The sequence below is a fragment of the Aquarana catesbeiana genome, linkage group LG08 (assembly GCF_042186555.1).
Source record: "Aquarana catesbeiana isolate 2022-GZ linkage group LG08, ASM4218655v1, whole genome shotgun sequence".
Taxonomy (NCBI): Eukaryota; Metazoa; Chordata; class Amphibia; order Anura; family Ranidae; genus Aquarana; species Aquarana catesbeiana.
This window is the reverse complement of record NC_133331.1, coordinates 200,461,741-200,488,281: the sequence shown is the minus strand read 5'-3', so window position 1 is coordinate 200,488,281 and position 26,541 is coordinate 200,461,741. Positions and strand designations below refer to the sequence as shown.

The following is a 26,541-nucleotide window of genomic DNA, read 5'->3' as shown; positions in this document are numbered from 1 at the left end:
CATCCAATAATCTTATTGTGTGTACCAGTCATAAGAAATAAATGATTGCACTTTGATAACACCAGTGACAGCGGATACTTTATGTAAGCAGTTCTTGTGTATAAAGTACATGGGAAATCATTAACCGGTTGCAGCGATAATGATCTGCAGACAGCATGGAGCAGCGTGTTCACCTCCAAACATGGCTCCTGGCTGCGGTGTATGGAGATTGCTGTGCTTGCTGAATGACTGGGAAGGAGGCTCAGCCCTGACTATTTACAATAGGCGGACTCCCAGGACAAGCCTCCTCCCCATCACACAGCTAGACAAGCAGCAGCAGCTCAGCTGGGACCATTGACAGCATACAGGCTCAGCCACCAGTTGCTAAATCCCTTGTGAAGACATGGTAAGGTGCTGCTTTAATGTCTCTGGATCTGATTTCCTTCTCTTTATCATCTTTTATTTTAGGAAAAAAATGACTCTGATTGATGTGCAGGTAGTGAGTCTCACCTGAAGTCAAAGTACATTAGTTAATGAATAGCTCAGGCAGTAGTGCAGTGTGATAAGGCTTTGTTTCCTTTCCTCTAATGTACATATTGGGGAAGGTAGAGAGTTGGCGATCTGGACCAATCCCAGCTTCAGATGGTCATTTATAACCTATGTACCTACCTGAGCTCCCCGCCATGTTCTGAGCTTCTGTTTTATTTACTGAGAGCAAGGCGGAAGTATGAAAATACTGCCTGATATCAGAGGAGTCATATAGCATTGTTCTTACTCAATGGCTTTTATTCTACTTATTGACTTTTATTTATTTTTTTTTTTTACTTTTTATTTACTTTTACTCCATTCTTAGGGCTTGTTTATGCAAGTGTTGCCCTCTGAAGAGCGATATATGGTGGTTTGCTTTGCGTCCTCTGTCAGGCTTTTTTTTCTGTCTCCATACAAACTGTAAATATTGGATAATATACGGTTATTAGCTGCATAGTTTAGGAAGAGCCTAATGGTTACAAAGTGAAAACTACCCATGTAGCCCTGATGATAGGGGTGCTTTTAATAAAGTCCCATCCCTATGCTGGAAGTGAGACAGTTAATGAGCTGAGCTGTAGAGGAGGGGAAGGTTTGCAGAGGGCTTCTTCCAGTTCTCTCTGGCTGGTTTAATTAGCATTGCCCAATAAGACTACAAATGTCATTTAAAACACAAGAGGACATCTGGGAGCCTTTGTAGATCCTATGATGCAAACATACTAAATAATAATCACATGTTGAGACTTTTATTTTTTCCCCAAGCAACCCAAATTGTAGACATAACTTAGACTGGAGGAAATAAGATCTTCAAATGTTTGCTTTTATATATTTTGTGGTCAGATTGGCTTCAGCACAAACTATACAAGGCAGAATATAGTTATTACAGCAGCACAAAGTAACAAAATAAAGACCCTCTTTTATGCATTTTGAAGCACCAGTTTACACTTGTACATTGTGTTTAACACAAATGTCTTACGTTGTATGTTGATGTGTATTGTGTTAAGGCAGCCCATTTATTTGAACTAGCTAATGCATCAAAGTAAACAGAAAAGGGTGCATGCACTATTTCTTGCAATGCATTTAATATTTTCAGCAGTATCAGCAATTGCATTCTGATATAAGAACACCACAGGGCACCGATGAGCATAACATGCATTGCCACATGTTGCTGCAGTCCAGCAGTGTGAGTCTTGCCTAAATCATTGTGTATACAACCTTAAAGTTTACCTGAAACCATAATAAAGGTGAACTCCAGTATAAGAATATATTGTCTAAATACAAAAGGCATATATATTCTTCCTTGAATCTTGGGTGTGCTTTGTGTATTGCTTCCAGATCTGTGAGGCTTTGCCCCTGTGCAGGAGCTTCCTGTAATAAAGACTGGTCACTGCTGCTCCCTCTCCTTGTGCAGGGTGACTGGTCTTGTCTCCGCCCCCTCCTGTCGTTTTCTGCAGGCAGTCTGTAGTGGTTGGAGCCTGTTGGGCCCCTCCCACAGCTCTCCTCTCTACACAGACTATGTAAAGCACATGGATGATGTCCCTGCTACTTTACAAGGTAATATCTGGGTTTGCAAATTTAATTCACTTCCAGTTCTGGAAAGACAAAAGGAAGTGAAGAGGAGTTGACTCCATAATCAGGAGAAAACCATACAGACATAGTTACATAGCCTGAAAAAAGAAACAAGTCCATCTAGTTCAACCAATAAATAAATCCATACAATCCCATATACACAATCCTTCACCCACAGTTGATCCAGGGGAAGGCAAAAATCCCCAGCAAAGCATGATCCAATTTGCTACAGCAGGGGAAAAAATTCCTTCCTGATCCCCCGAGAGGCAATCAGATATTCCCTGGATCAACTTTACCTATAAATGTTAGTACCCAGTTATATTATGTACATTTAGGAAAGAATCCAGGCATTTCTAAATCTATCTATGGAGCTGCCAGAACCACCTCTGGAGGGAGTCTATTTCACATTTTCAGAGCTCTTACTGTGAAGAAACCTTTCCGTATTTGGAGATGAAATCTTTTTTCCTCTAGACGTAAAGATTGCAAACAACTGAACACCAAGTTCATTAGACAGCCTTGGCCAGAATTAGTGCCCTAATTGGAAAGAATTTTCCCTACATTTGTTTTGGAGACCATTATAACATTTTAGGTTTCCTATTACCTTCAGGTACAGTTGTTATCAGAAATAATAGAGGGGGTGAATCTTTCCGGTAGGAACACAGGCAACAATAAAAACCTGAAAGGGGTTTCAATGCTTTCACGTTCTAACCAAAACCTGAAAATATTGACTTTAGATGTTCGGTTGGGAAATCTAGCCCCATTCACCTTCTTAAATTTGCTCCTTTTTTGTGCTGTTGAGGTTTAGGATATGCACAGACTGACAAGAATAACCAATGATGCTCAGGGCTAGCCTTCCAGCATGATGGGGAAAAAAGACTCCCAATGAAGGTCAAAGCAACAGGTTCACTTTAATGCAAATCACCTCATTGGCATACAGTTACTTACCTTTCACTCCCCCACTTCTCCATTAGCATCCAGTGAAGGCAAAGCCCTACGTGAGTTACAAGTCTCCAGAGTCAAAACATACACAAGGCTATGGACTCCTCACATGCCAGTACCGTCCCATATCAGAAAGTGCAGTGTGTTTCCTTCAGCTCCCAGTGCTGAATAGGGGAAGTGAAGGAAAGGTAACTAACTGCTCCTGGGGAATGGGGGAAATGAAAGCAAACCTGTTCATTTGCCCTAATAGGTAAAGCGCTTGTTGGCTTTAAAGCAGAAGTTTGCGTATGAATATTTTTGCATAGGTACATTGGTTCAGCTTGAATACGCACACATGTGCCATACCTGTCCAATCCTTGTGGAAGGTGGACATCAATGTAATAGGCGCCTCTAGCACAGTGACTGCCACTAGATTTTGGTCCTGTGCCCAGCAGTGGAGATCATGATGTCCCTGTCCCACCTCATCCAATCAGAGACCGCTTTGCATTCTTTGATACATTGCAAAGTGTTCTGTGAATATGGCACCTGTGCCAAATGCCAAGGTAAAATGCCCTTTATTTTGTTGGCCAGTGTAAGGAATGCCCCCCTCCCTTACAAACCGCTACAAAAATCATTGGTGTCTTGCAGATGGCAATTGGTGTTGGCCTTGGAATTGTGTAGGCACTATCAAATGGGGGTCAATTAATCCTTAGCCCAAGGATCCCCTGACAACCTCTGGAGGAACCCCAGGGTTACACGGAAACCCTGGCTCAGTATGATTGGTCCAAGAGGAGAATGCAACTTGCATTGGTGAGATTGTTTCTTATTTCCTGTTGCATCGCTATTACAGAAAATGAAGGGAAAGGACAGAATCAGAAAAAAATAAACTGATGTGTTATACCCCTCTCTGTTCTGAACTAAATAAAAAGTTGTTGGCTATACATACAATTTAAACAATAGTCACAAATGTATGGGAGCATATTCTATGAATACGTACAGCCAATTACACATCTAGATACCCCATCTTTCCAAAGAAATCTTCAGCACATGGTTTGTGCTGTTTATCTTCAAAGGACCAGCCTGAAATATTCCACATGTCTATGCATAAGGAAAGAATTAAAGTGATCTGTAGAGGACAAAAACTTCATACGGGGGTCCTGAATTTATGGTAGCGCCGAATCCTAGAAATGCAGATGTATTTCAAATTTCACATAATTTCAATGAATTCCTTTCATTAAACATAAGTGCATACCACTCATTATTTTGGTACTACCTAGTGTATGATAAGCCTTACAATGTGCTTACTATGCCTACCAAGGTCTAAGTAGAAGATAATTAGGCAGAGCTGACAGCACAACTTGCAGAGGGGGACATAAACAGGAACAAAGGAACAGAACCTCTGTTAGAATTCCCATTGGCAAAGAGAGAATATAAATTACTGAACCACTTTTTTACCCTGGTGATATATATATATATCATAAAGTGATACTAAAGTCTTTTATTATTTTTAAAGAAAAAAAACATGTTATACTTACCTCCCCTGTGCAGTGGGTTTGCACAGAGCAGCCTGAATCCTCTTCTCAGGTCTCTCGTCGGCTCTCTTGGCCCCTCCCTCCTTTCCAGTGCCCCCACAGCAAGGAGCTTGCTATGGGGGCACCCGAGCTGCAGCTCTGTGTGTCCATTTAGACATAGAGCCGCGGTTTGGTCCTACCCCCTCTCTTTCTTGATTGATTAACTGACTTTGTTTGACAGCAGCAGGAGCCAATGGCGCCGCTGCTGTGTCTCAGCCAATCAGGAGGGAGCGTCCGGGAGGGCTGAGGCACTCGTGGACATCATGGAATCATGATGGGGCTCAGGTATGCGGGGGTTGCTGCACATAGAAGGTTTTTTTTATCTTAATGTATAGAATGCATTAAGATAAAAAACCTTCTGCCTTTAGAATCACTTTAATGGCATCCCAGTCTTATGCCCCGTACACACGGTCGGACTTTGTTCGGACATTCCAGCAACAAAATCCATAGATTTTTTCCTATGGATGTTGGCTCAAACTTGTCTTGCATACACACGGTCACACAAAGTTGTCGGAAAATCCGATCGTTCTAAACGCGGTGACGTAAAACACGTACGTCGGGACTATAAATGGGGCAGTAGCAATAGCTTTCATCTCTTTATTTATTCTGAGCATGCGTGGCACTTTGTGCGCCGGATTTGTGTACACACGATCAGAATTTCCGACAACAGATTTTGTTGTCGGAAAATTTTATATCCTGCTCTCAAACTTTGTGTGTCGGAAATTCCGATTGGAAAATGTGTGATGGAGCCTACACACGGTCGGAATTTCCGACAACAAGGTCCTATCACACATTTTCCGTCGGAAAATCCGACCGTGTGTATGGGGCATTAGTCCGTAGGGTTCAATATTGAGTTGGCCAACCCTTTGCAGCTATAACAGCTTCAACTCTTTTGGGAAGGCTGTCCACAAGTTTTAGGAGTGTGTCTATGGAAATGTTTGACTATTCTTCCAGAAGCGCATTTGTGAGGTCAGGCGCTGATGTTGAACAAGAAGGCCTGGCTCGCAGTCTCCGCTTTAATTCATCACAAAGGTGTTGTATTGGGTTGAGGTCAGGACTTTGATGGACCTTGCTTTGTGCACTGGTGCGCAGTCATGTTGGAACAGGAAGGGGCTATGAGTGAGTTTGGGGTGGAGGAACTTGACTAGCCTGCACAGAGTCCTGACCTTAACCTAATGGAACATCTTTGGGATGCATTGGAGAAGAGACTGCGAGCCAGGCCTTCTCATCCACATCAGTGCCTGACCTCACAAGGTTTAGGAGTGTGCCTCTGGAAGAATGGTCAAACATTTCCATAGACACACTCTTAAACCTTGTGTACCGCCTTCCCAGAAGAGTTAAAGCTGTTATAGCGGCAGTGGGTGGGCCAACTCAATATTGAACCCTATAGACTAAGATTGGGATGCCATTAAAGTTCATGTGTGTGTAAAGGCAGGCGTTCCAATACGTTTGATAATATTATATTGTAAATGTATATTTTCAGCTGGCCTCCGGCATAGCTCCATGACCTCCTACAATATAGGATGGTCACATATTCACAGTCTGCATGCTGAATGATTTTTGTAGGGAAATGACATATTACCACTATGTCTACATACTAAGCACACCCCCAGCAAACTTATCTCAGGAACAATCGAACTTACACCCTACCCCATATGTTCTTCTGATGTACAGTATGTGTGCCTTCCAAATGTGATGCCTGACAGATTCTGTGTGTCTTCGTAATTGTCATCAGAATGAGACAGGCCAGACAATTTGCACCCATCAACCTTCAGTCAAAGAACAAATCCAAAAATGCAGACTGGTATGGTTTGGTCACGTTTGCAGAATTAAAACCAGTTGGTTGCCATATACTGTACAAACTCCCTGGCGAGAGTGACCTGTCCACTGGAAGGTTCAGTGAGCACCACGAACCAGCCAGTAACAATCGATGTGGTCAGAAATATCATAGATCCAAGAACATCTGCAGTAACCCTTTGGTTGAAAGGACGACCTGCTCTCCAATTGCCAGGAGAAGAAATGTGTGTTTTGTGAGGGCTATCATGGCATTTAAAAAAAAAAAAAAAAAAAAAAGATATTAACAAAGTGTTTTAAATATATCCAATAAAAACCATCTAGTTGTGATTGCTTGTGAATCAGCCATGATGACCTCATTATATCGTTGGGGTCCCCCAAGGTTCTGTCCTTGGATCTCTACTATTCTCGATCTACACGTCCTCCCTGGGTCAGCTGATAGCCTCCCATGGCTTTCACTACCATTTTATATGCTGACACCCAAATCTATCTCTGCCCCTCAGCTCACCCCATCAATCTCCTCACGCATCACTGATCTACTAACAGACATATCAGCCTGGATGTCAAACCACTTCCTCAAACTTAATCAATCTAAAACCGAGCTCTTAATATTTCCTCCCCCACGTGCCCCTTCCCCTGACTTCTCTGTCAAGATCAATGGCACATCTATCAGTCCATCCCCACATGCCAGGGTGCTAGGGGTAACCTTAGTCTCTGAACTGTCCTTTCAGGCCCACATATAATCCCTGTCCAAATCATGCTGCCATAGCCTCCGCAACATCTCCAGAATACGCCCCTTTCTAACTAATGACACCACCAAGCTTCTGATTCACTCCCTGGTGATTTCTCACCTCGACATCTCTCGCCTCGACTACTGCAACTCCCCCCTCATTGGATTACCTTTACATAGACTGTCCCCCCCCCCCCCCTTCAGTCCATAATGAATGCTCCTGCCAGACTCATCCACCTTACCAACCATTCAGTGTCCTCCACCCATCTCTGCCAATCCCTCCACTGGTTTCCACTCACCCAGTGAATAAAATTCAAAGTACTAACAATAATTTACAAAGCCATCCATAACTCTGCCCCCCGCTACATCACTAATCTAGTCCCAAAATACCAACCAAGCCGCTCTCTTTGGTCCTCCCAAGACCTCCTGCTCTCTAGCTCCCTTGTCACCTTCTCCCATGCTCACCTCCAGGATTTATCCAGAGCTTCTCGCATCCTTTGGAACTCCCTACCCCAATCTGTCTGACTGTCCCCTAATCTATCCATCTTTAGATGATCCCTGAAAACCCTACTCTTCAAAGAAGCCTATCCTGCTTCTAACTAACACTGTTTTAACTCCTCCATCAGCTCATCCCCCATGGCTATTACCTTTTGTATCAATTGACTCTTCCTTTTTAGATTGTAAGCTCTAATGAGCAGGGCCCCTGATTCCTCTTGTACCAAATTGTAATGTAACTGTACTGTCTGCCCTCATGTTGTAAAACACTGCGCAAACTGTTGGCGCTATATAAAACCTGTATAATAATAATAATAATAATAATAATATATGGATTGAAATAGACTAGTAGCTAGTCTTCGGGCGTGTTTGGTGCTAGTTTTCATTGATTTCCATTTCAAACATTCTTCTCCTAGGAGGCAGTTTATGGAATATCTTTTTTCCTTCTAACAATACAGCTTTGTTATTACACTTTTTTTTCTCCTATCGTTAACCGAGCAATATTTATTTTTTTATCTAGTTGCTAAGTTACCAGACATCCTCTGTCACTGCGCATCACACAGTGAAATGAGCAATGCATGCGATATCGCTTTTTTTTCCTGTTTACATTCATCATGTACACAACACAGCATTGAGATTAATAAGAGATGGTCTCCTATATCCTATATTGGTATGTCTGTAAAAATGTATTAATAAGAGATGTAGGGCTGCAACTAACGAATATTTTCATAATCGATTAGTTGGCCGATTATTGTTTCGATTAATCGGATAAAATCATTAAAAAAAAAACGTAATATGTAATTTTTTCGTTTATTTAAAAGTAATGAAAAAACTGAGCGTTACACTCAAACTGCAGAATAAAAAATGTTTTACATTAACATTACACAACTGTGCAGCAGTACAAAAACAACAAACATTCTAAAAAGAGGTGAACTATAACTATTCAAGAAACTTTGCATTTGAATGTAAAAAAAGTTAATATGTTCGGGGCTCTCTTTTTACAAATGATGTTGCCTGCAGCAGAAAAGAGGCGCTCTGATGGAGTGGAGGTGCCTGGGATGCACAAGAAGGATTTCGCAAGTTTTGCCAAAGTAGGCAATTTATCTTGGTTACCCTTCCACCAATTCAAAGGGTTTCCCTCCTTCAGAAGTGGCTTCTCAGCAAAATAAGCCTGCACTTCATTTCGTACTTGTATCTGAATATCCTCCTCAAGTTGCCCCTCTTCCTCTTCACTGCTGCCCCCATACTCAAGGAGTGAGTCAAGCAGAGAATGAGATGCTGTAGATGTTGAAGGCTTAGCATCTCTAGTTACAGGCGATGTGGTGGTCATTTTGCTGCTGCACCATCTCCCTTCTTAAAGCAAGCGACTCTGTCTGTACTTTTGCCTGCACATTTTATGATTTGTTCTGGTGATAAAAAATGTTGTCGTCTTCTAAATCGTGCGTCCAGGGCAGAGGAAAGGTTTGCGGTGTTTGGGACGTGTTCAAGGATTCCCTTCCATCTGCTTTGAAGTTGGTCTGTTGCATTGGCTTGGAAGCTCTTCAGTGGAGATGATTCAAAAGAAGCACCTTCATTGGACCGCAACGGCCCCTTTACCAGTGCAGGTACGGATGATGGAGTAACATATTCTTGGCCACTCATGAATACAGTTGCAACATTCAAAGGGCTTAAGAGCAGTGGAAAGTTCTTCAAGAATACTCCACTGGTCTGGTTTTAAGTCCAGATAATGTTTGCCCCTTTGTGTAACTGATGGGTCAGAGTTGCAGTTACCAGCCACCTTTATTCAATGAGTTGTTCAATGATATAGTAAGTGCATAGCTGCCAACTGTCCCGGATTTCCCGGGACATTCCCGGGACTTGGACTTCATTCCCGGATTTGTGGTGTCCCGGGAAATGTCCCGAAAAATCCGGTTCCCGTTTTTGAAACCGCCGCCGCCGCTAGAGGTCGGCGGCCGGCGGAGACATTGTCTCCGCCGGCCGCCATTTTGTGGAAGTTCAGGAAGACGGCTGGGGGGGGCTAGACGAAGCTTCTGCGTCGCCGCCCACCCCCTGCCCCGCTCCGCCTCGGCCCGCCCCGCTCCGCCTCGCCCCGCTCCGCCTCGGCCCGCCTACCCCCCGCCCCGCTGCCAGTCTGATATGGAAAGGGGCGGGGGTTCTAGGTGGGGGGGAGCGCGTGCACCGCTGTGGGACATCTGATGTGAGTGGGGGGGGCACTGGGGACACCTGATGTGAGTGGGGGGGGCACTGGGGACACCTGATGTGAGTGCAGGGGGGGGCACTGGGGACACCTGATGTGAGTGCAGGGGGGGGCACTGGGGACACCTGATGTGAGTGCAGGGGGGGGCACTGGGGACACCTGATGTGAGGGGGGGGCACTGGGGACACCTGATGTGAGGGGGGGGCACTGGGGACACCTGATGTGAGGGGGGGGGCACTGGGGACACCTGATGTGAGGGGGGGGCACTGGGGACACCTGATGTGAGGGGGGGGCACTGGGGACACCTGATGTGAGGGGGGGGGCACTGGGGACACCTGATGTGAGGGGGGGGCACTGGGGACACCTGATGTGAGGGGGGGCACTGGGGACACCTGATGTGAGCGGGGGGGCACTGGGGACACCTGATGTGAGCGGGGGGGCACTGGGGACACCTGATGTGAGCGGGGGGGGCACTGGGGACTCCTGATGTGAGTGGGGGGGGCACTGGGGACACCTGATGTGAGGGGGGGCACTGGGGACACCTGATGTGAGCGGGGGGGCACTGGGGACACCTGATGTGAGTGGGGGGGCACTGGGGACTCCTGATGTGAGTGGGGGGGGCACTGGGGACACCTGATGTGAGGGGGGGGCACTGGGGACACCTGATGTGAGGGGGGGGCACTGGGGACACCTGATGTGAGGGGGGGCACTGGGAACACCTGATGTGAGGGGGGGCACTGGGGACTCCTAATGTGAGGGGGAGCTCCGCCGGGGACACCTGATGTGAGGGGGGGCTCCGCCGGGGACACCTGATGTCAGGGGGAGCTCCGCCGGGGACTCCTGATGTGAGGGGGGCTCCGCCGGGGACTCCTGATGTGAGGGGGGGCTCCGCCGGGGACTCCTGGTGTGAGGGGGGGCTCCGCCGGGGACTCCTGGTGTGAGGGGGGGCTCCGCCGGGGACTCCTGGTGTGAGGGGGGGCTCCGCCGGGGACTCCTGGTGCGAGGGGGGGCTCTGCTCGGACATCTGAAGCAAGGACGGACGGCTGGTGGCAGGCGACGTGGCTGGTGACAGGGATCCCACTGATTCTGCATTATGGTGAGTTGAATGATTTCATTTTATATTACAATATAATAATAGAAATAATGCGCTTCAATCATCCTGACACCATAACAACCATGGTGCCGGGATGATTGAAGTGCTAACACCAGGTGTTTGGAGTATCTTTATCTGCTGATTGTTAAACTTTCTAGGATAAACACATTTCTATTGTGTAGGATCTGGGGCTGCTGTCCCGTCATTTCCCTCTCTCTCCCCCCCTCTCTCCCCCTCTCCATCCCTCATTCATTTCAGACTCTAACCACACCCTCTAGAGCCACGCCCATTTAAGCCACGCCCACAATTTCTCGTAAACCACGCCCATTTTTCACCACGCCGCACTTGTCTATTTTTGCTAGGCCACGCCTGCTGACGAATGCCCCGCCCCCTAATTATTGGACAGCTCCGCCTACAGCCACAAAAGTGTCCCACATTTTTTTTTTTTTTACAATGTTGGCAACTATGTAAGTGCTATCCATCTTGCGCTTACATCTTGAAGAAGCTTGTGCTCAGGTGTACCCATTTGCTTTTGTTTCTCCTTCAATTTGCTGCTGGCTAGCTCACTTTTCTTTTTTTTTTTTTTTTTTTTTTTTTTTTAAATGTTCAACTAGTCCTCTTGCAGCACTAAGGCTCCATTCACACTAGCGCGTTTTTTTTATGCATTATGCATTTTGCATTTTGCAGAAATGCATGGGAATTTTTTAACATGGGTTCCTTTGGAACATGTTCACATCAATGCCTTTTTGTACCTCTGTGTTTTTGGAAAGGGTCAGGGACTTTTTTTCATGCAAAATGCAGCGTTTTGCATGTAATAGAATTCAATGGACAAGCATCAAAAACGCAAGTGCAGCATTTTTGCAGCCGCAAAAGCACTGTAAAAACGCTACAAAAACGCTGCTCAAAAACGTGGCAAGCATCACAAAAAAAACTCCAAAAACGCTCAAAAGCAACATGCATAGGTGTGAATCGAGCCTAAGAGCTCTCTCAATTCCGGAATTCTTTAACACAGCACTGATCACCACCTGCAAGGTGTGGCCAGTCCGCCAGGGTTTTCACAGCAGCCACAATATTTGCACCATTGTCATGCAAATTTTTCAGTGACCTCCTCCAACCATTCTGCAATATTTGCTGCTGTATGTCTTCCAGAGGCATGGTAGTGAGGCAGACAGAAATCATCTTACACTCCTTCCCTATGTAGTGGCATGTAATGCCAAGGAAAGCCTTGGTCGATATACTTCTCCATATGTATGCAGTAATGGCAATTCTGCTTTCATTCGCGTTCATCCTTCACATTCTGAAATGCCTCCTGGTACTTTCTCTCCACTAGTTTGGTAAAATAGGTTCTTGATGGTAAAGTACCGTATTTATCGGCGTATAACACGCACTTTTTTTTCCCCCTTAAAATCAGGGGAAAATCGTGGGTGCGTGTTATACGCCGATCTTCGCTGACTGTGAGGAGAAGAGCGAGCGGAGCCGACATACACAAAGCAGAGTGTACTTCGGCTGGACTCGGCTCCTCTCGCAGTCCCGCCCCTGACTGTGAGCAGAGCTGAGTCTAGCCGAAGTACACTTGGCTTTGTGTATCTCGATCAGCACCAATTTTAAAAGACACAAGGCTGCAAAGACACTGGGAAGGCTGCAGATGGACACTGATAAGGCTGCATTGTTGGGCATTTAAATGTAAGAATTTTTCCTTTAAAATTCCCTCCTAAACTTGGGGTGCGTGTTACACGCCGGCGCGTGGCATATGCCGATAAATATGTATATCCAGGGTTCAGTACACTGAAAATGCTTTTAAATCCTCGGTCTTCAACCATGGACAGCGGCCGCATGTCGGTGACTAGCTTTTTTTTTTATGATAGAATCTGTTGTTACTGCTGATTGTTGGGGAGTGCACGGACGATTTTGCTATACAAACTGTCATGGTGTGTTGTTTCTTTCTGCAATTTAAAAGGTAATATGAATGATTAGTATGCAGGAAAAAGCTATCTCTGTGTAACTCATATCATTTGGGTTTAACTTACCGTCCTGATGTTTCGCCTCTCTCTGTGAACCCCACGTGTTTCCATTTCATGTGCTTGTTCATCGTTGTTGTGCTTCCGTGCCATGCAAGTTCCATTTTGTAAAGTTTGCAGGTGACCACCTTCTTTGCAGCATTTAAATTAAAATGCTCCCATGCCTTAGAGGGTCACACACCTTTTTCTGAAGTCATTGTGTCAGCAGCAGCACCCTCTGCCATTTTTATAATTTTTTTTTTTTTTTTGCAGCTAGAAGTTAAAAAAAAAAGTGCAGAGAAGGAGTGCAATTAATATGTATTGTACAGTTTTATAAAAATAAATGATTCTTCATATGCACTGAAGTGTTAAGATATAACTAATAACCAGCTATATTGTTAGGGAATAAAAAAATAAATATCTAATTGATTCTCAGAACACAAGAATAAAAAAAGACCTGAAATACTATTCTGCAGATTTTCAGAGAGTACTGTAATATTATAATGCAATGAATGCATGACAGAGTCCGTTGTCATATACAGGTACCCTGTCGTAACTATTCCTCCCCGGAACACCAGTGGTGGTGGTGGTGGTGGGGGGGGACTATTCCTCCCCGGAACACCAGTGGTGGGGGGGGCACTATTCCTCCCGGGAACACACCCAGAACACCAGTGGTGGGGGCACTATTCCTCCCCAGAACACCAGTGGTGGGGGGGCACTATTCCACCCACCCTCCCCGGAACACCAGTGGTGGGGCACTATCCCTCCTCCCCAGAAATAATTATGATCAAGGGGCACTTGTGTTGTCAACTTGTCATCACAAAGTCACAATGTACTACTACTGAGTATTCAGTATTATATACATCCGCTACCTTATGTCACAGCGCTCACGGCTGCTTCTTGCCCCTCTCTCTATTCCCTTGAGGCAGCAGCTGGGGCTGACGAGGATAGAGGCGGACGTGCTTGGTCTCATGAGCGCCGCTGTATTCTCATGACAATACGGCCGCGCCACCGCCTTGTACACAGGATTCACTGGGACGGAGGTGGGACTGGCAGGGAGGAAGGTGCCGTTAGACCGACTAATCGATAATGAAAATCGTTTACAATGTATATCCTACAGTGCATCCAGAAAGTATTCACAGTGCTTCACTTTTTCCACATTTTGTTATGTTACAGCCTTATTCTAAAATGGAATAAATTCATTATTTTCCTCCAAAATTCTACAAACTATACCCCATAATGACAACGTGAAAGAAGTTTGTTTGAAATCTTTGCAAATTTATTAAAAATTTAAAAACGAAAATAAATCACATGTATTGTACAGAAGTATGCACAGCCTTTGCTCAATACTTTTGCAGCACCTTTGGCACCAATTACAGCCTCAAGTCTTTTTGAGTATGATGCTACAAGCTTTACATACCTATTTTTGGGGCAGTTTCTCCCAATCTTCTTTGCAGGACCTCTCGAGCTCCATCAGGTTGGATGGGGAGTGTCGGTGTACAGCCATTTTCAGATCTCTCCAGAGATGTTCAATCAGGTTCAAGTCCGGGCTCTGGCTGGGCCACTTAAGGACATTCACAAACTTGTCCTGTAGCCACTCCTTTGTTATCTTGGTTGTGAGCTTAGGGTAATTTTTTTCCCCAGTCTGAGGTCCAGAGCGCTCTGGAGCAGGTTTTCATCATGGATGTCTATGTACTTGCTGCATTCATCTTTCCCTTAATCCTGACTAATCTCCCAGTACCTGCCGCTGAAAAACATCCCCACAGCATGATGCTGCCACCACCATGCTTCACTTTAGGGATGGTATTGGCCAGGTGATAAGCGGTGCCTGGTTTCCTCCAGACATGATGCTTGCCATTCAGGCCAAAGAGCTCAATCTTTGTTTCATCAGGCCAGAGAAGAGTCCTTCAGGTGCCTTTTGGCAAACTCCAGGTCGGCTGTCATGTGCCTTTTACTGAGAAGTGGTTTCTGTCTGGCCACTCTACCATATAGGTCTGATTGGTGGAGTGCTGCAGAGATGGTTATTCTTCTGGAAGGATCTCCTTTCTCCACAGAGAAATGCCCGGAGCTCTGTCAGAGTGACCATCAGGTTCTTGGTCAGGGTCGATCCTAGGGTCACAGACGCCTGGGTGCAGAAATATTTCTGGTGCCCCCACGTGGGCGTGGTCATCTTACCAACTCCTCCCCTTTACAAATGTTTCTATGGCAATGACTCAAACACAGAGATGCTCCCCTAAGAAGTCTTCGTTACCCTAGGATCCTCCCATGATCTCTTAACAATAAAGCAAATACAGGAAGAGCTTACACTAATGAGACCTGGAGGGGAGTCTCTTTGATGCACACAGAGAGGACTTCTGTTAGAGAGTCTGTTAGAAAGAGCCCCCAGGCATAGTACAGGAGACAGTCAGAGACTGCAGACATACTACAGGAGACGGTCCGAGACTGCAGACATACTACAGGAGACGCTCCGAGACTGCAGACATACTACAGGAGACGCTCCGAGGCTGCAGACATACTACAGGAGACGCTCCGAGGCTGCAGACATACTACAGGAGACGCTCCGAGGCTGCAGACATACTACAGGAGACGCTCCGAGGCTGCAGACATACTACAGGAGACGCTCCGAGGCTGCAGACATACTACAGGAGACGCTCCGAGGCTGCAGACATACTACAGGAGACGCTCCGAGGCTGCAGACATACTACAGGAGACGCTCCGAGGCTGCAGACATACTACAGGAGACGCTCCGAGGCTGCAGACATACTACAGGAGACGCTCCGAGGCTGCAGACATACTACAGGAGACGCTCCGAGGCTGCAGACATACTACAGGAGACGCTCCGAGGCTGCAGACATACTACAGGAGACGCTCCGAGGCTGCAGACATACTACAGGAGACGCTCCGAGACTGCCGTTCTTATGAACGTTAGTAGATAATGACCGATCGGCCCTCTCACCTGACCCAGCGATACAGCAACAACGGTTCCTCTGATCAGGAGTCTGCTCACTCTGAATTGCCGTGGCGACTTCATTGGGTAGAGCCCAGATCTGTATTCTGGCAATGACTCCATTCCTTTCTCTGCCAGGCATGGCACCAGGCTGTGTGGCTTTCCCTCTGGTGGCGCAGGGCAGTGGGGTTCTCTCTCTGATGGTGTTCCCTCAGCACTGTCCTCTCCCTCTGGAGTCCTGGGTGTACTTCCCTGAAAGCTTTCCTGGGCTCATGGCTCACTCTCTCCCATTCAGCTGAGCATGCTGTGTGAGCCCCAGTTACAGTGGGGCTGCCAGTCCTCGGGACTACATGTCCCACAATCCTCTTCTTTGCTCGTTTTTTTTTTCTTCCCTGGCTAATATGAAGGTGGGGGAAGAAACATAGTGCGCCACTCACTATTACAGACCCCCCATCAGTATAGACCCCCCCCAGGACAAACCACCCCCCTACATTAGTATAGACCCCCCCCAGGACAAACCACCCCCCTACATTAGTATAGACCCCCCAGGACAAACCACCCCCCTACATTAGTATAGACCCCCCAGGACAACCCCCCCCCCCACATTAGTACAGACCCCCCCAGAACAAACCACCCCCTTCCATTAGTACAGACCCCCCCCAGAACAAACCCCCCCTATTAGTACAGACCCCTAGGACAAATCCCCCTCTATTAGTACAGACCCCCCGGACAAACTACCTCCCCTTCATTAGTACAGACCCCCCCCAGGACAAACCACCCCCCTACATTAGTATAGACCCCCCCCCAGGACGAAACCACACCCCCGTACATTAGTATAGACCCCCCCCAGGACAAACCCCCCCTACACTACTATAGACCCCCCAGGAGAAACCACCCCCCCTACATTAGTATAGACCCCCCCAGGACAAACCACTCCCCTACATTAGTATAGACCCCCCCCAGGACAAACCACCCCCCTACTTTACTATAGACCCCCCAGGAGAAACCCCTCCCCCTACATTAGTATAGACCCCCCCAGGACAAACCACCCCCCCTACTTTACTATAGACCCCCCAGGAGAAACACCCCCCCAGGACAAGGTTAATTTAAAACACCCGGGCGGCAGCTGGAGAGGAGAGAACAGTGTGCAGCCGCGCCGCCCGGGTGGAGCGTGTCAGGCTTGGGCAGCAGGCGGGATCGAGACACAGGAGGTCGAAGGAGGAGAACTGGAACATTGGGCTTGGGCACGGGCCGCCCCCCCCCAGTGATGTCACCGCGCGGCAGAGACAGCCGCTCCAATCTCATTTTGCTCTCCTCCTCTGACAGGAGGAGGGAGGGGGGACAGGCTTCGGCACTCAGCAGGTCGAGGTGGCGACCAGCAGAGAGAGCCGCCTACTATGAACAGGGAGGAGGGAGGGGAGCACTCTGGCGCTTCAGCGCCCCCACCTCTGTGGCGCCTGGGTGCACTGCACCCCGTCCAGGATCGTCCCTGTTCTTGGTCACCTCCCTGACTAAGGCCCTTCTCCTACTGATCGCTCAGTTTGGCTGGCCCACTCTAGGAAGAGTCCTGGTGGTTCCAAACTTCTTCCATTTACAGATGATGGAGGCCACTGTGTGCTCATTGGGACCTTTAATTCTGCAGAAATTTTTCTGTACCCTTCCTCAGATCTTTGCCTCAATAAAATCCTGTCTCAGAGGTCTACAGACAATTCCTTGGACTTCATGGCTTGGTTTGTGCTCTGACATACCGTGTAACTGTGGAACCTTAAGTAGACAGGTGTGTGCCTTTCTGAATCCTATCCAATCAACTGAATTTACCACAGGTGGACTCCAATAAAGCTGTAGAAACATCTCATGGATGATCAGTGGAAACAGGATGCACCTGAGCTCAATTTTGAGTGTCATACCAAAGGCTTTGAACACTTATGTACATGTGTGTATTGTAATGTAATCGTTTCCAAACATGCATAGTCTTGTCACTCAGTTTTCTGTGGACAAATACTGTACTGATTAAACCAAAATCATTTGCTCTTTTATCAGTGGAAAGTTTTCATGCATGTCCTTTCGAATAATTTATAAAAAGAAGTGTACTAACGATCAGGTTATCGGAATATCGCCCTGAAAGCAGTATTTTTTTTTTTTCTCTCTGCTTTTTCTCATCGTGTGTACTAGGCATTATTCTTTTATGTTTCATGGAACCTTATGGTTCCTCTAGATGTTGCTAGGGGTTCCTTGAACAGTGAGCAATGGAGGATTGATCTGCCACCTACATTAAATCGTTTAACTCAAAAAAAAAAAAAAAAAAACACCTGGCTGATCCTGCCAGTTTCTCCCCACCCCTCTGTAAAATGACCATGGTGGATCATGGCTGCTGAGGTCAGACACGTGGTCAGTTTACATGCCTCTGTCATCAGCAGCCTGCTATCTGCTCTCTGCTCCCGTGTCCTCCTCCTCCTCCCCTCCCCTCTCTGTCTGTGTGTGAGCCGCTCCCCTCCCCCCTCCTGCTCTCGTAACACTAACCTGTATACACCATCAGCACTGCCTCCTATTGCAGTGCAGTGAATGATTTATAAATATAAATGCTGTAAATACCTCATTTAAGAGCCGAGATTGCGAGCACATGACAAGCCAGCTCTCTCCTCCTCCTCCTCCTCCCTTCCAGACTGGCATCAGCAGAAGATTCTCATCCCTGCCCGCTGCATCTCTCAGAGGAGGAAAGGAGAAAGCTGGCCAGTCATGTGATCGCAATCTCGGCAGTGAAATGAGGTATTTGCAGCATTTATATTTATAAATCGTACACAGAGGGGGACACTACAATAGGAGGCAGTGCTGATGGTGTATACAGGTTAGAGTGGCTTAACAACCACTTTAACTAAGGTAAGGGGCAATTTTCCACTAACCACCAATGTAGGGGACACTTCTACACTGACTGCTAATGTTTTGAGGACAACATAGTTTGTGCTGACTGCCTGGCTTTTCTGCAGTTATTCTGCATTTCAAAAATATTATTAAAAATTAATTTGTAGGGGGTTGATAAAAAAATTATCAACTCTGGGTTTCAAATGTGCGATGTATGTCATATTACTTTATCTAAAACTCTCTCTCCAACTTATAGATCACACTAATGTACCATGGACTGTAGGTATTATCAATTTTAGCACAGGGTTCTCTGGGAACCCAAACATTTTTTTCAAAGGTTCCTCAGGTATAAAAAGGTTGAGAAAGGCTGTGCTGGAATGTAGTAGGGTTAATGCCACAGTTAAGTCGCCATACAGTACATTGGAGTGCAATTGAAAATAAATGGTGCTGCATATAAAACAGTGCCCTTGAGCATGTTGCTGCAATATGTAGGTGTGAATGGGCCCTAGAACAGATATAATCATCTGTAAGTTCTAGCAAATGACACTTTGCAGTTGATTTAGTTATTAATCTCTTTTATGCCAACAGGCTGGGAAGGCTCACAGACTCAGCGGGGAAGAACGAGATCAGCTCTTACCTAACCTTAGGGCAGTTGGATGGAATGAGCTGGATGGCCGAGATGCTATTTACAAAGAATTCCATTTCAAGGATTTTAATCGGGTAAGCAAGACACACATATTAAATATTCTAACACAAATCTAATGAATAATATGCAAGTTAATTTTTAATGTCACACTGCTGAGTAATGATATCCCTTGCTTCATTTAAAACCCTTGGACTTCAATGTGCTGCAAATTGGATTACTGCTAACAAGCAGTAACTTTGCACTTTATTCTCAAAGCTGGCCATAGATGGGCAGATGCATTCCCAACAGATACATTTCCATCACTAAGGTAGCATTAAATGCGAAAGATAGAAGACTAAATGAATAACACCCCAGTTTGTTTAAAGTGTAAGTTTACCTTTTACTAGAGAACTACCTAGCAGGTAAGGGGTGCCAGTAGATAAAAATATATTTTGGCTAAAGCTGAATAGGTGTAGGCCATTTACATTTTGTACCTCCCAAAGCCTGACCAATAAACTCGCAAAGATTGCCTCTCCCATGCTGCCTTGTTGCTCGGACGTTGCTAAGACACTGCCAGCTGTTACTGCTGACCCCCGCCCTCCTCAGAGTTCTTCTGGGGTGGCAGGATTAATAGAACTAAAGGGCTATAATAGGCATTTATTAAGAGTGCCCAGCAATGCCCGTCCTTCTCACTCAGATGCTCCATTCATAGATGTGTGGGGTTTTTTCAGTGTAGCGGGTTGCAGTGCAAACCACCACATCACAATACCTTTGCAGTGAAAAGAACTCTATTGAAATGTCAGTGACATTTCAATAAAGTTGTATGAAAAAAGTAGAATGCGTAGAGTATGTCAACGGCTGTGCGTTCAGCTTGGCTTGCTAGTATGAGCGGGCTCTAAGGGCTATTTATATAGCAATTTATAACTTGGTCATTTGGTGAGTTTGTGCGGTGTTTTAGGTCTGTGACAAGCTTGCCATTTAACAATCGCTCTTCACCTCTGGGGTTTGGGTACAAATTGCGATCACTAACCTTATGATTTAGCAGGAGTTTGACCTGTAACTGCGACAAAATCTTCAGCTACTATAGCAGTTTACATCACTAGCTACAAATAAATTGATCACTGGCAGTATCGATTTGTAGCAGTGAAGAATCTGCTTCAGAATCGCCCATTTGAAAAAAGGGAAAGGAGATGAGAGATAAGATGAGAATTTACAGCTTGCTAGATAATCTTTCCAAAACTGGCTCTTTCAAATAAAAATTTATACGAAAAGTCTCGATACATTAGATGGCCTGACCAATGTCATTAGAAAGTAGTTAAAAATTTCATTTGCTTTTGGCATTCGATTTTTGGAGTGAATTGACGTTACTGAACAAAAAACACATATACTGTTAGACATGAATTTGTTCGAAAGAACACTTTCTATCCTGCTGCTTCAAACTTTCTGATCACTGCGGTCAAAAATGAACATCGATTCAACCGTACCATCTATAAGGAAATCAAATGTTCTTCACACAGAAGCTTAGAACAAAATGCTACGAGTGTATACCCAGCTTTACATCATAACAGGAGGAAGTCGCTGACTTCAGTTATGAATATGAATCTTCCACTAGACTGTGTTCAAGCGGAACTAAACCTCCCTGTCCTTTACAGCCAAGGAAGCTGCCATATTAGCCTCTGGATCTGCAATAGCCATGGTGCTGCTTATTAGATCAGCTACAACAGCAACCATTTGATGTCTTGATTTGAATTTGGCTGTGGTTTTCATTGTACAGCTTGACTTAACACGTATATCTGTATGCCCCAATGTACGTACAATTCCTTTATTTCATTGCAGGCCTTTGGATTTATGACTCGGGTAGCACTACAGGCTGAAAAATTAGATCACCATCCAGAATGGTTTAATGTCTATAACAAGGTAAAGCAGTCAACACAAATGTATTAAAAAATATTTTTCACTTCGATGCAAGGCTTCTACCTTTTTTAAAGTGATTTGTAAAGTCTGGTTAAGAAAAAAAACACAAAACATACTTAACTTCCCAGTGGATTTGCACAGAGCAGCCTTGATCCTCCTCTTCTCAGGTCCCTCTTCTGTGCTTTTGGCCCCTCCCTCTTGTCGAGTGCCCCCACAGCAAGCAGCTTGCTTTGGGGGGTCCCCGAGCCGAGCTGCAGCTCTGTTTGTCCATTCAGACACGGAGCCTTAGGTTGTATGCTGAGGGTGCGCTCCCAGTTTCCACAGCTGTCAGTCACAGCTTCTGATCAGGGACTAGTGGGATGGTTCCCAGATCAAGTGACTGCCAATCAGCGGGTGCTGGAAATGAAGCTGGCGAGCAGTGGAAAGGTGAGAGGAGTCCATAATATTAGGTGGCATGACTGAACACTGATCATTACGGCCTATGTATTGCTCTGGGATCCCTGCTGATAGGATTATACAGATTACAGTATAACATTTTAAAGGGGGAGGGGGTCCTGGTGTATTTGTGGGGGGGGTGTCTCCTGGTGCAGGATAGGGGATTCTCTCTTTCTCTCTTTTTCTCTTTCTCTCTCTTTTTCTCTTTCTCTCTTTTTCTTTCTCTCTCTTTTTCTCTTTCTCTCTCTTTGTCTCTTTCTCTCTCTTTGTCTCTTTCTCTCTCTTTTTCTCTCTTTCTCTTTCTTGTCATATTTCAGCTTTAGTACACAATGAGCTGTCAGTATATTTTCCATGGCTTGTCAGTAAAAGAAAAAAGTTGAGAACCCTGTCGGGAGGAAGTTGAGTGGGAGCTGAATGACCGCACGTCATCGGGCATCTTTACTGTACTATGTAACCAGCAGGTTAAAGCCCCGAAAACCACACCCAGTTTTTGCCATGCGTGACTTCTTTCCATAGAAACTGCTGGGCACTAACTTCCATGCACGCTATGTTGCAATAGATATTTAAATGTCCCCTCCTATGCAGCTGAGCTGCAATATGTAGGTGGGGCTTTTGCGTGTGGGCAGAGACAGAGAGGGGGCCCCATGATTTCTTATTGCCCGTGGGCCCCATGAGTTGTCAGTCCGCCCCTGGTGCTGCCCTAGTATATTTGTTTGTCCAGTTTTAAAATATATTTAAATCCTAACAATGAATTTCTCTTATTAAATTTAATTTGCTCTAATATATCAAAACACTTGAAATCGTATATTTGTTTGTGCAACAAAATCCTGTTGATCCTGCTAAATCCATTGGGCTCTCAGCTTCCTGAGTGTTCTGCTGGTTATGTTATAGAGATGAGACCCTAGGAGAAGTTGTCTGTTGTTAGGTTTACCACAATTACCAGTGATTTAGCGAACGAAAAACACCTGATTTTACTTCTTGCATCTCCTAGTAATAAATACATTTTGCTACTTTTTAAGGCCGTGTTTGCACCTTTGAGATTTAGCATGCATTGCCCAATGTTTGTTAATGCACCACAAGAGAATTACCACTGTTTCCTATGCAGCCCACACCCTCTGTGCGTGCAAAAATAAAAAAAACGCATGAAGATGCAGACGCAAAGGTGTGAACAAGTAATAAGTTGACCGTTCTTGTCTCCAGTTTGAATGCACCCTTCAGTAACCAGGACTGACTATGTATTGAAGGCTTCTGTTAACAGTACAGTTTTCTTTTCAGGAATCCAATATTTAAAGTGGTTGTAAACCTCAGACATTAAATATGAACAAAGCATATCCCTCCTATAGCAATATTTCTCAACTCCAGTCCTCGCGTATCCCCAACAGGTCATGTTTTCAGGATTTCCCTCAGATGAAACGGCTGTGGTATTTACTAAGGCAGTGAAACTGAACAAATCACCTGTGCAAAATAATGGAGAGCCTGGAAACATGATCTGTTGGGGATACTTGAGGACTGGAGTTGAGAAACATTGCCCTATAGTGTGTACTTGTCTCAGTACAGAGCACTAAGTGTAATTTCTGCACTTTAATCTCAGCTTTATGTAAATACATATGTGATCATTTTCACGCATTTTGCATTCAGTGAGTTTTGCATCCTACCCTTTTTAGTTATATATGTACCCTCTTCTAACACATTTGCCTGCAGTGCTGTACCCAGGATCAGTAAATCAAATACTTGCTGTCTATATAGGAAAGCTATTGTTGATGTGATCGGCTACTGTGTAGTTTGCTTCAGTATTAATACATGCTATTTGACAGTAAATTTTAGTATATTATTAACATGTGTCTAATATGTTTTTGTTTGCAGGTTCATATCACTTTGAGCACTCATGAATGTGGTGGCTTATCAGAAAGAGACATCAATCTGGCCAGCTTTATTGAACAGGTTGCCAATACCCTTTCCTGACAATAGGTGGCAGCATTGCCATGCAGTCAGATGTCCAGATAAATAAACTGGTCTGTGTTTTATTGGTGATGTGAATGATGTGAATGGTCATTCGTTTCCTGAGCCTTCAGCTGAAAGGCTTCTCCAAGTAATTCAAAGAAAAGAATCAAGCAAAGGAAGAAACTCTGACACACTGCCGCAGGCCTCCTGTCATTGCTCTAAACCCATCTTGTACTTGTGTCCTCATTTGTAATAATTTCTTACAGTAGTTAAATGTTAGAATCCATCAACAGTATTAGACATTTTTTGAATAAATGATGTCCTCTTGTTTTTATCCAATGTGAAAATTGATTTAATTCTTTTGTGATTGGAATGTGAACCAATGACCACAGTGCTGAGAAGGTAGGAGTGCAACCACTAAGCCACTGCAAAACATTGCCCTGCAACATGCAATAACATAACCATGCACATCCTTCCAGGTGTAGGGCTGTGGCCATACATGGTTTGAATCTCAGCCGGATTTGAACCATTAAAGGGCAGGCTGACTGTACCAATTTGAAGGATCAACTTGGATACAACCAGCCTGCCGGATTCTCTTGCAATTTTTGGTAACGGCTGCTATAGCCACTAACAATAATCATTGCCCTGCCCCCGCCAGGAGAAGACTGCTGGAATTTCAGCATCAACACTGTTAATGGGGAATCGAGAAATTCACTGTGTATGGCCAGCCTTAGTTGTGAACATAGAGATATGAAAAGATAAGCCTGCCACAGCATTTCCATATTTCCATGTCTTTCAGCAGTGGCACTTGGCAGATTCGTCAGCATTTTTCAATGTGCATACATTCCCTCTATAATTCATTTAATATTTTAGCGGTTTGTTTTGAATTTGGGTGAAGGAATGCTTCTAGTATGATAAAGCAGGTGCGATCAAAGAGAAAAAAACTCTACCTTTTGTAGCCCACTGCAAACACTCACATCCATCTTTTACATAATCTGCCATGGCAATACCAAAATAAAGGAGGAACTGACTGGTCGCTATAGTTTTCACGGGCAGGTTAGGACATTACAGTAGGGGGCCTACTGTAAAAGCACATGACCGGTAGAGTAAAACAAAGGCGCTACTGAGGTTTTTTTTTTTTTGTTTTTTTGTTTTTTTTTTAGGTCCCACGCTATTTGCGCAATTGTTTCTCAAACAATATTTTCACAAATTATACACTAATGCCCTGTACACATGATCGGACTTTCCAACAACAAACCCGTGGAATTTTGTTCGAAGGTTGTTGTTTACAACTTGTCTTGCATACACACGGACACACAAATGTTGGCCAACACTTATGTGTTGTGGCGTACAAGACGTATGGCGAGCCGATTAAAAAGGAAATTCAATAGTCATGCACCACCCTTTGGGCTCCTTCTGCTAATGTGATTGGTGAGCATTGATTCCGAGCATGCATGTTTGTACTTTGTGTACACACGATCGGAAAGTTTGACAACACACATTTGTTGGTGGAAAATTTGAGAACATGCTAGCCAACATTTGTTGGCCGAAAGTTCGACAATAAATGTTCGATGGAGCATACACACGTTCGAACTTTCCACCAACAAGCTGACATCCAACATTTGTTGTTGTAAAATCCGATCGCGTGTACACAGCATAAGTCTCGGTTCACACTGGGGCGGCTTCAAAGTCGTCTGACTCTGAAGCCACCCTGCACAGTGCGACTTCAGTGCAGCTTGCAAACAACTTCTTTTGATAGAAGTCAATGCAAGCCCCTCCGAAGTTGTCCCCAAGTAGTAGAGGAACCTTTTTCTAAGTCGGAGCAACTTGAGTCTCTCCGATTTAGAATGGTTCCATTTCGCTGAATGGAGCGCGACTTGTTGGGCGGCTAAGTCACCTGACAGGTCGCCCCAGTGTGAACCGGCACTAAAATTGCTATCAGGGGACACAAACACAACAAAACTTACAATATTCCTGCTGTGTTTAGTTAATAAAAAAACTAAATATTTGTACATTTTAAATTGTGCCTTTTTTGCGAAATGGTGAACGGTACACAAAACTGTAAAACAATTTGGAAGTTGACTTTTACCTATGCGTTTTGCTAACATCCAAACGCAGTACCGTGTGTGCACTTCATTGGTGTAAGATGTGATAAAACGATGCAGACATACATTTAATTACAACGCACTCCCTATAAAGGCTGTGCGTCATCAACAAAGAGTGTATTTCTGTGCCCAGGAGTCAAAGTTGTTTTCATAGAGCTGTGGGAAGCAGCCTGTACAAATTAATGACTAGGGATAAGCTTTGAGTTTGACACGAACATCGGCTTTTTGATCGTTCAACGAAGATCGAACATTATGGGGCGTTCGCGCCAAATTCGAGCTGCGCGTCACTCCCCATAATGCACTGCGTCATCGCATTGCTGGCTGATGATTGGCCAAGCATGCACTATGACCCGCATGCTTTGGCCAATCACAGGGCTGTAAGCAAAGAGAACCATAATTGGCCAAAGGCAGGGTTATATAAGGCCGCCTGCATGTCGGCCTTGTGTAGTGTGTTGCTGGCATGGAGAGAGAGAGTGTCATTTCATTTACTTTGAGCAGGCAGTTTATTCAGTTAGCTAGATCTCACTGCAGACCGTTCCTGCTGTACTGTTTCTAATCTACATCAGGCAGGAAGTTGATTCAGTTAGCTGCAGTGTATTTAGTATAAATATCCCGGCTTTGTATATACAGTGCCTTGCAAAAATATTTACCGCCCCCTTGGCTTTTTACCTATTTTGTTACATTACAGCCTTTGGTTCAATGTTTTTTTAATCTGAATTATATGTGATGGATCAGAACACAATAATCTCAGTTGGTGAAGTAAAATTAGAAAAATATATACATAAAACTATTTTTCAGAAATAAAAAAACTGATAATTGGCATGTGCATACGTATTCACCCCTTTGT

The 26,541-nt window shown here is 45.0% G+C and overlaps 1 protein-coding gene across 1 annotated transcript; it reads left to right on the top strand.

The window, feature by feature from the left end:
- Positions 1–251: 251 nt before the first annotated feature.
- On the top strand, positions 252–23,923 carry LOC141106221 (pterin-4-alpha-carbinolamine dehydratase). Its single transcript, XM_073596809.1, has 4 exons — positions 252–385; positions 19,263–19,394; positions 21,136–21,216; positions 23,512–23,923. Exons 1-4 carry the CDS (start codon positions 383–385, stop codon positions 23,608–23,610), a joined length of 315 nt encoding a protein of 104 aa, XP_073452910.1. The 5' UTR covers positions 252–382; the 3' UTR covers positions 23,611–23,923.
- Positions 23,924–26,541: the final 2,618 nt, after the last annotated feature.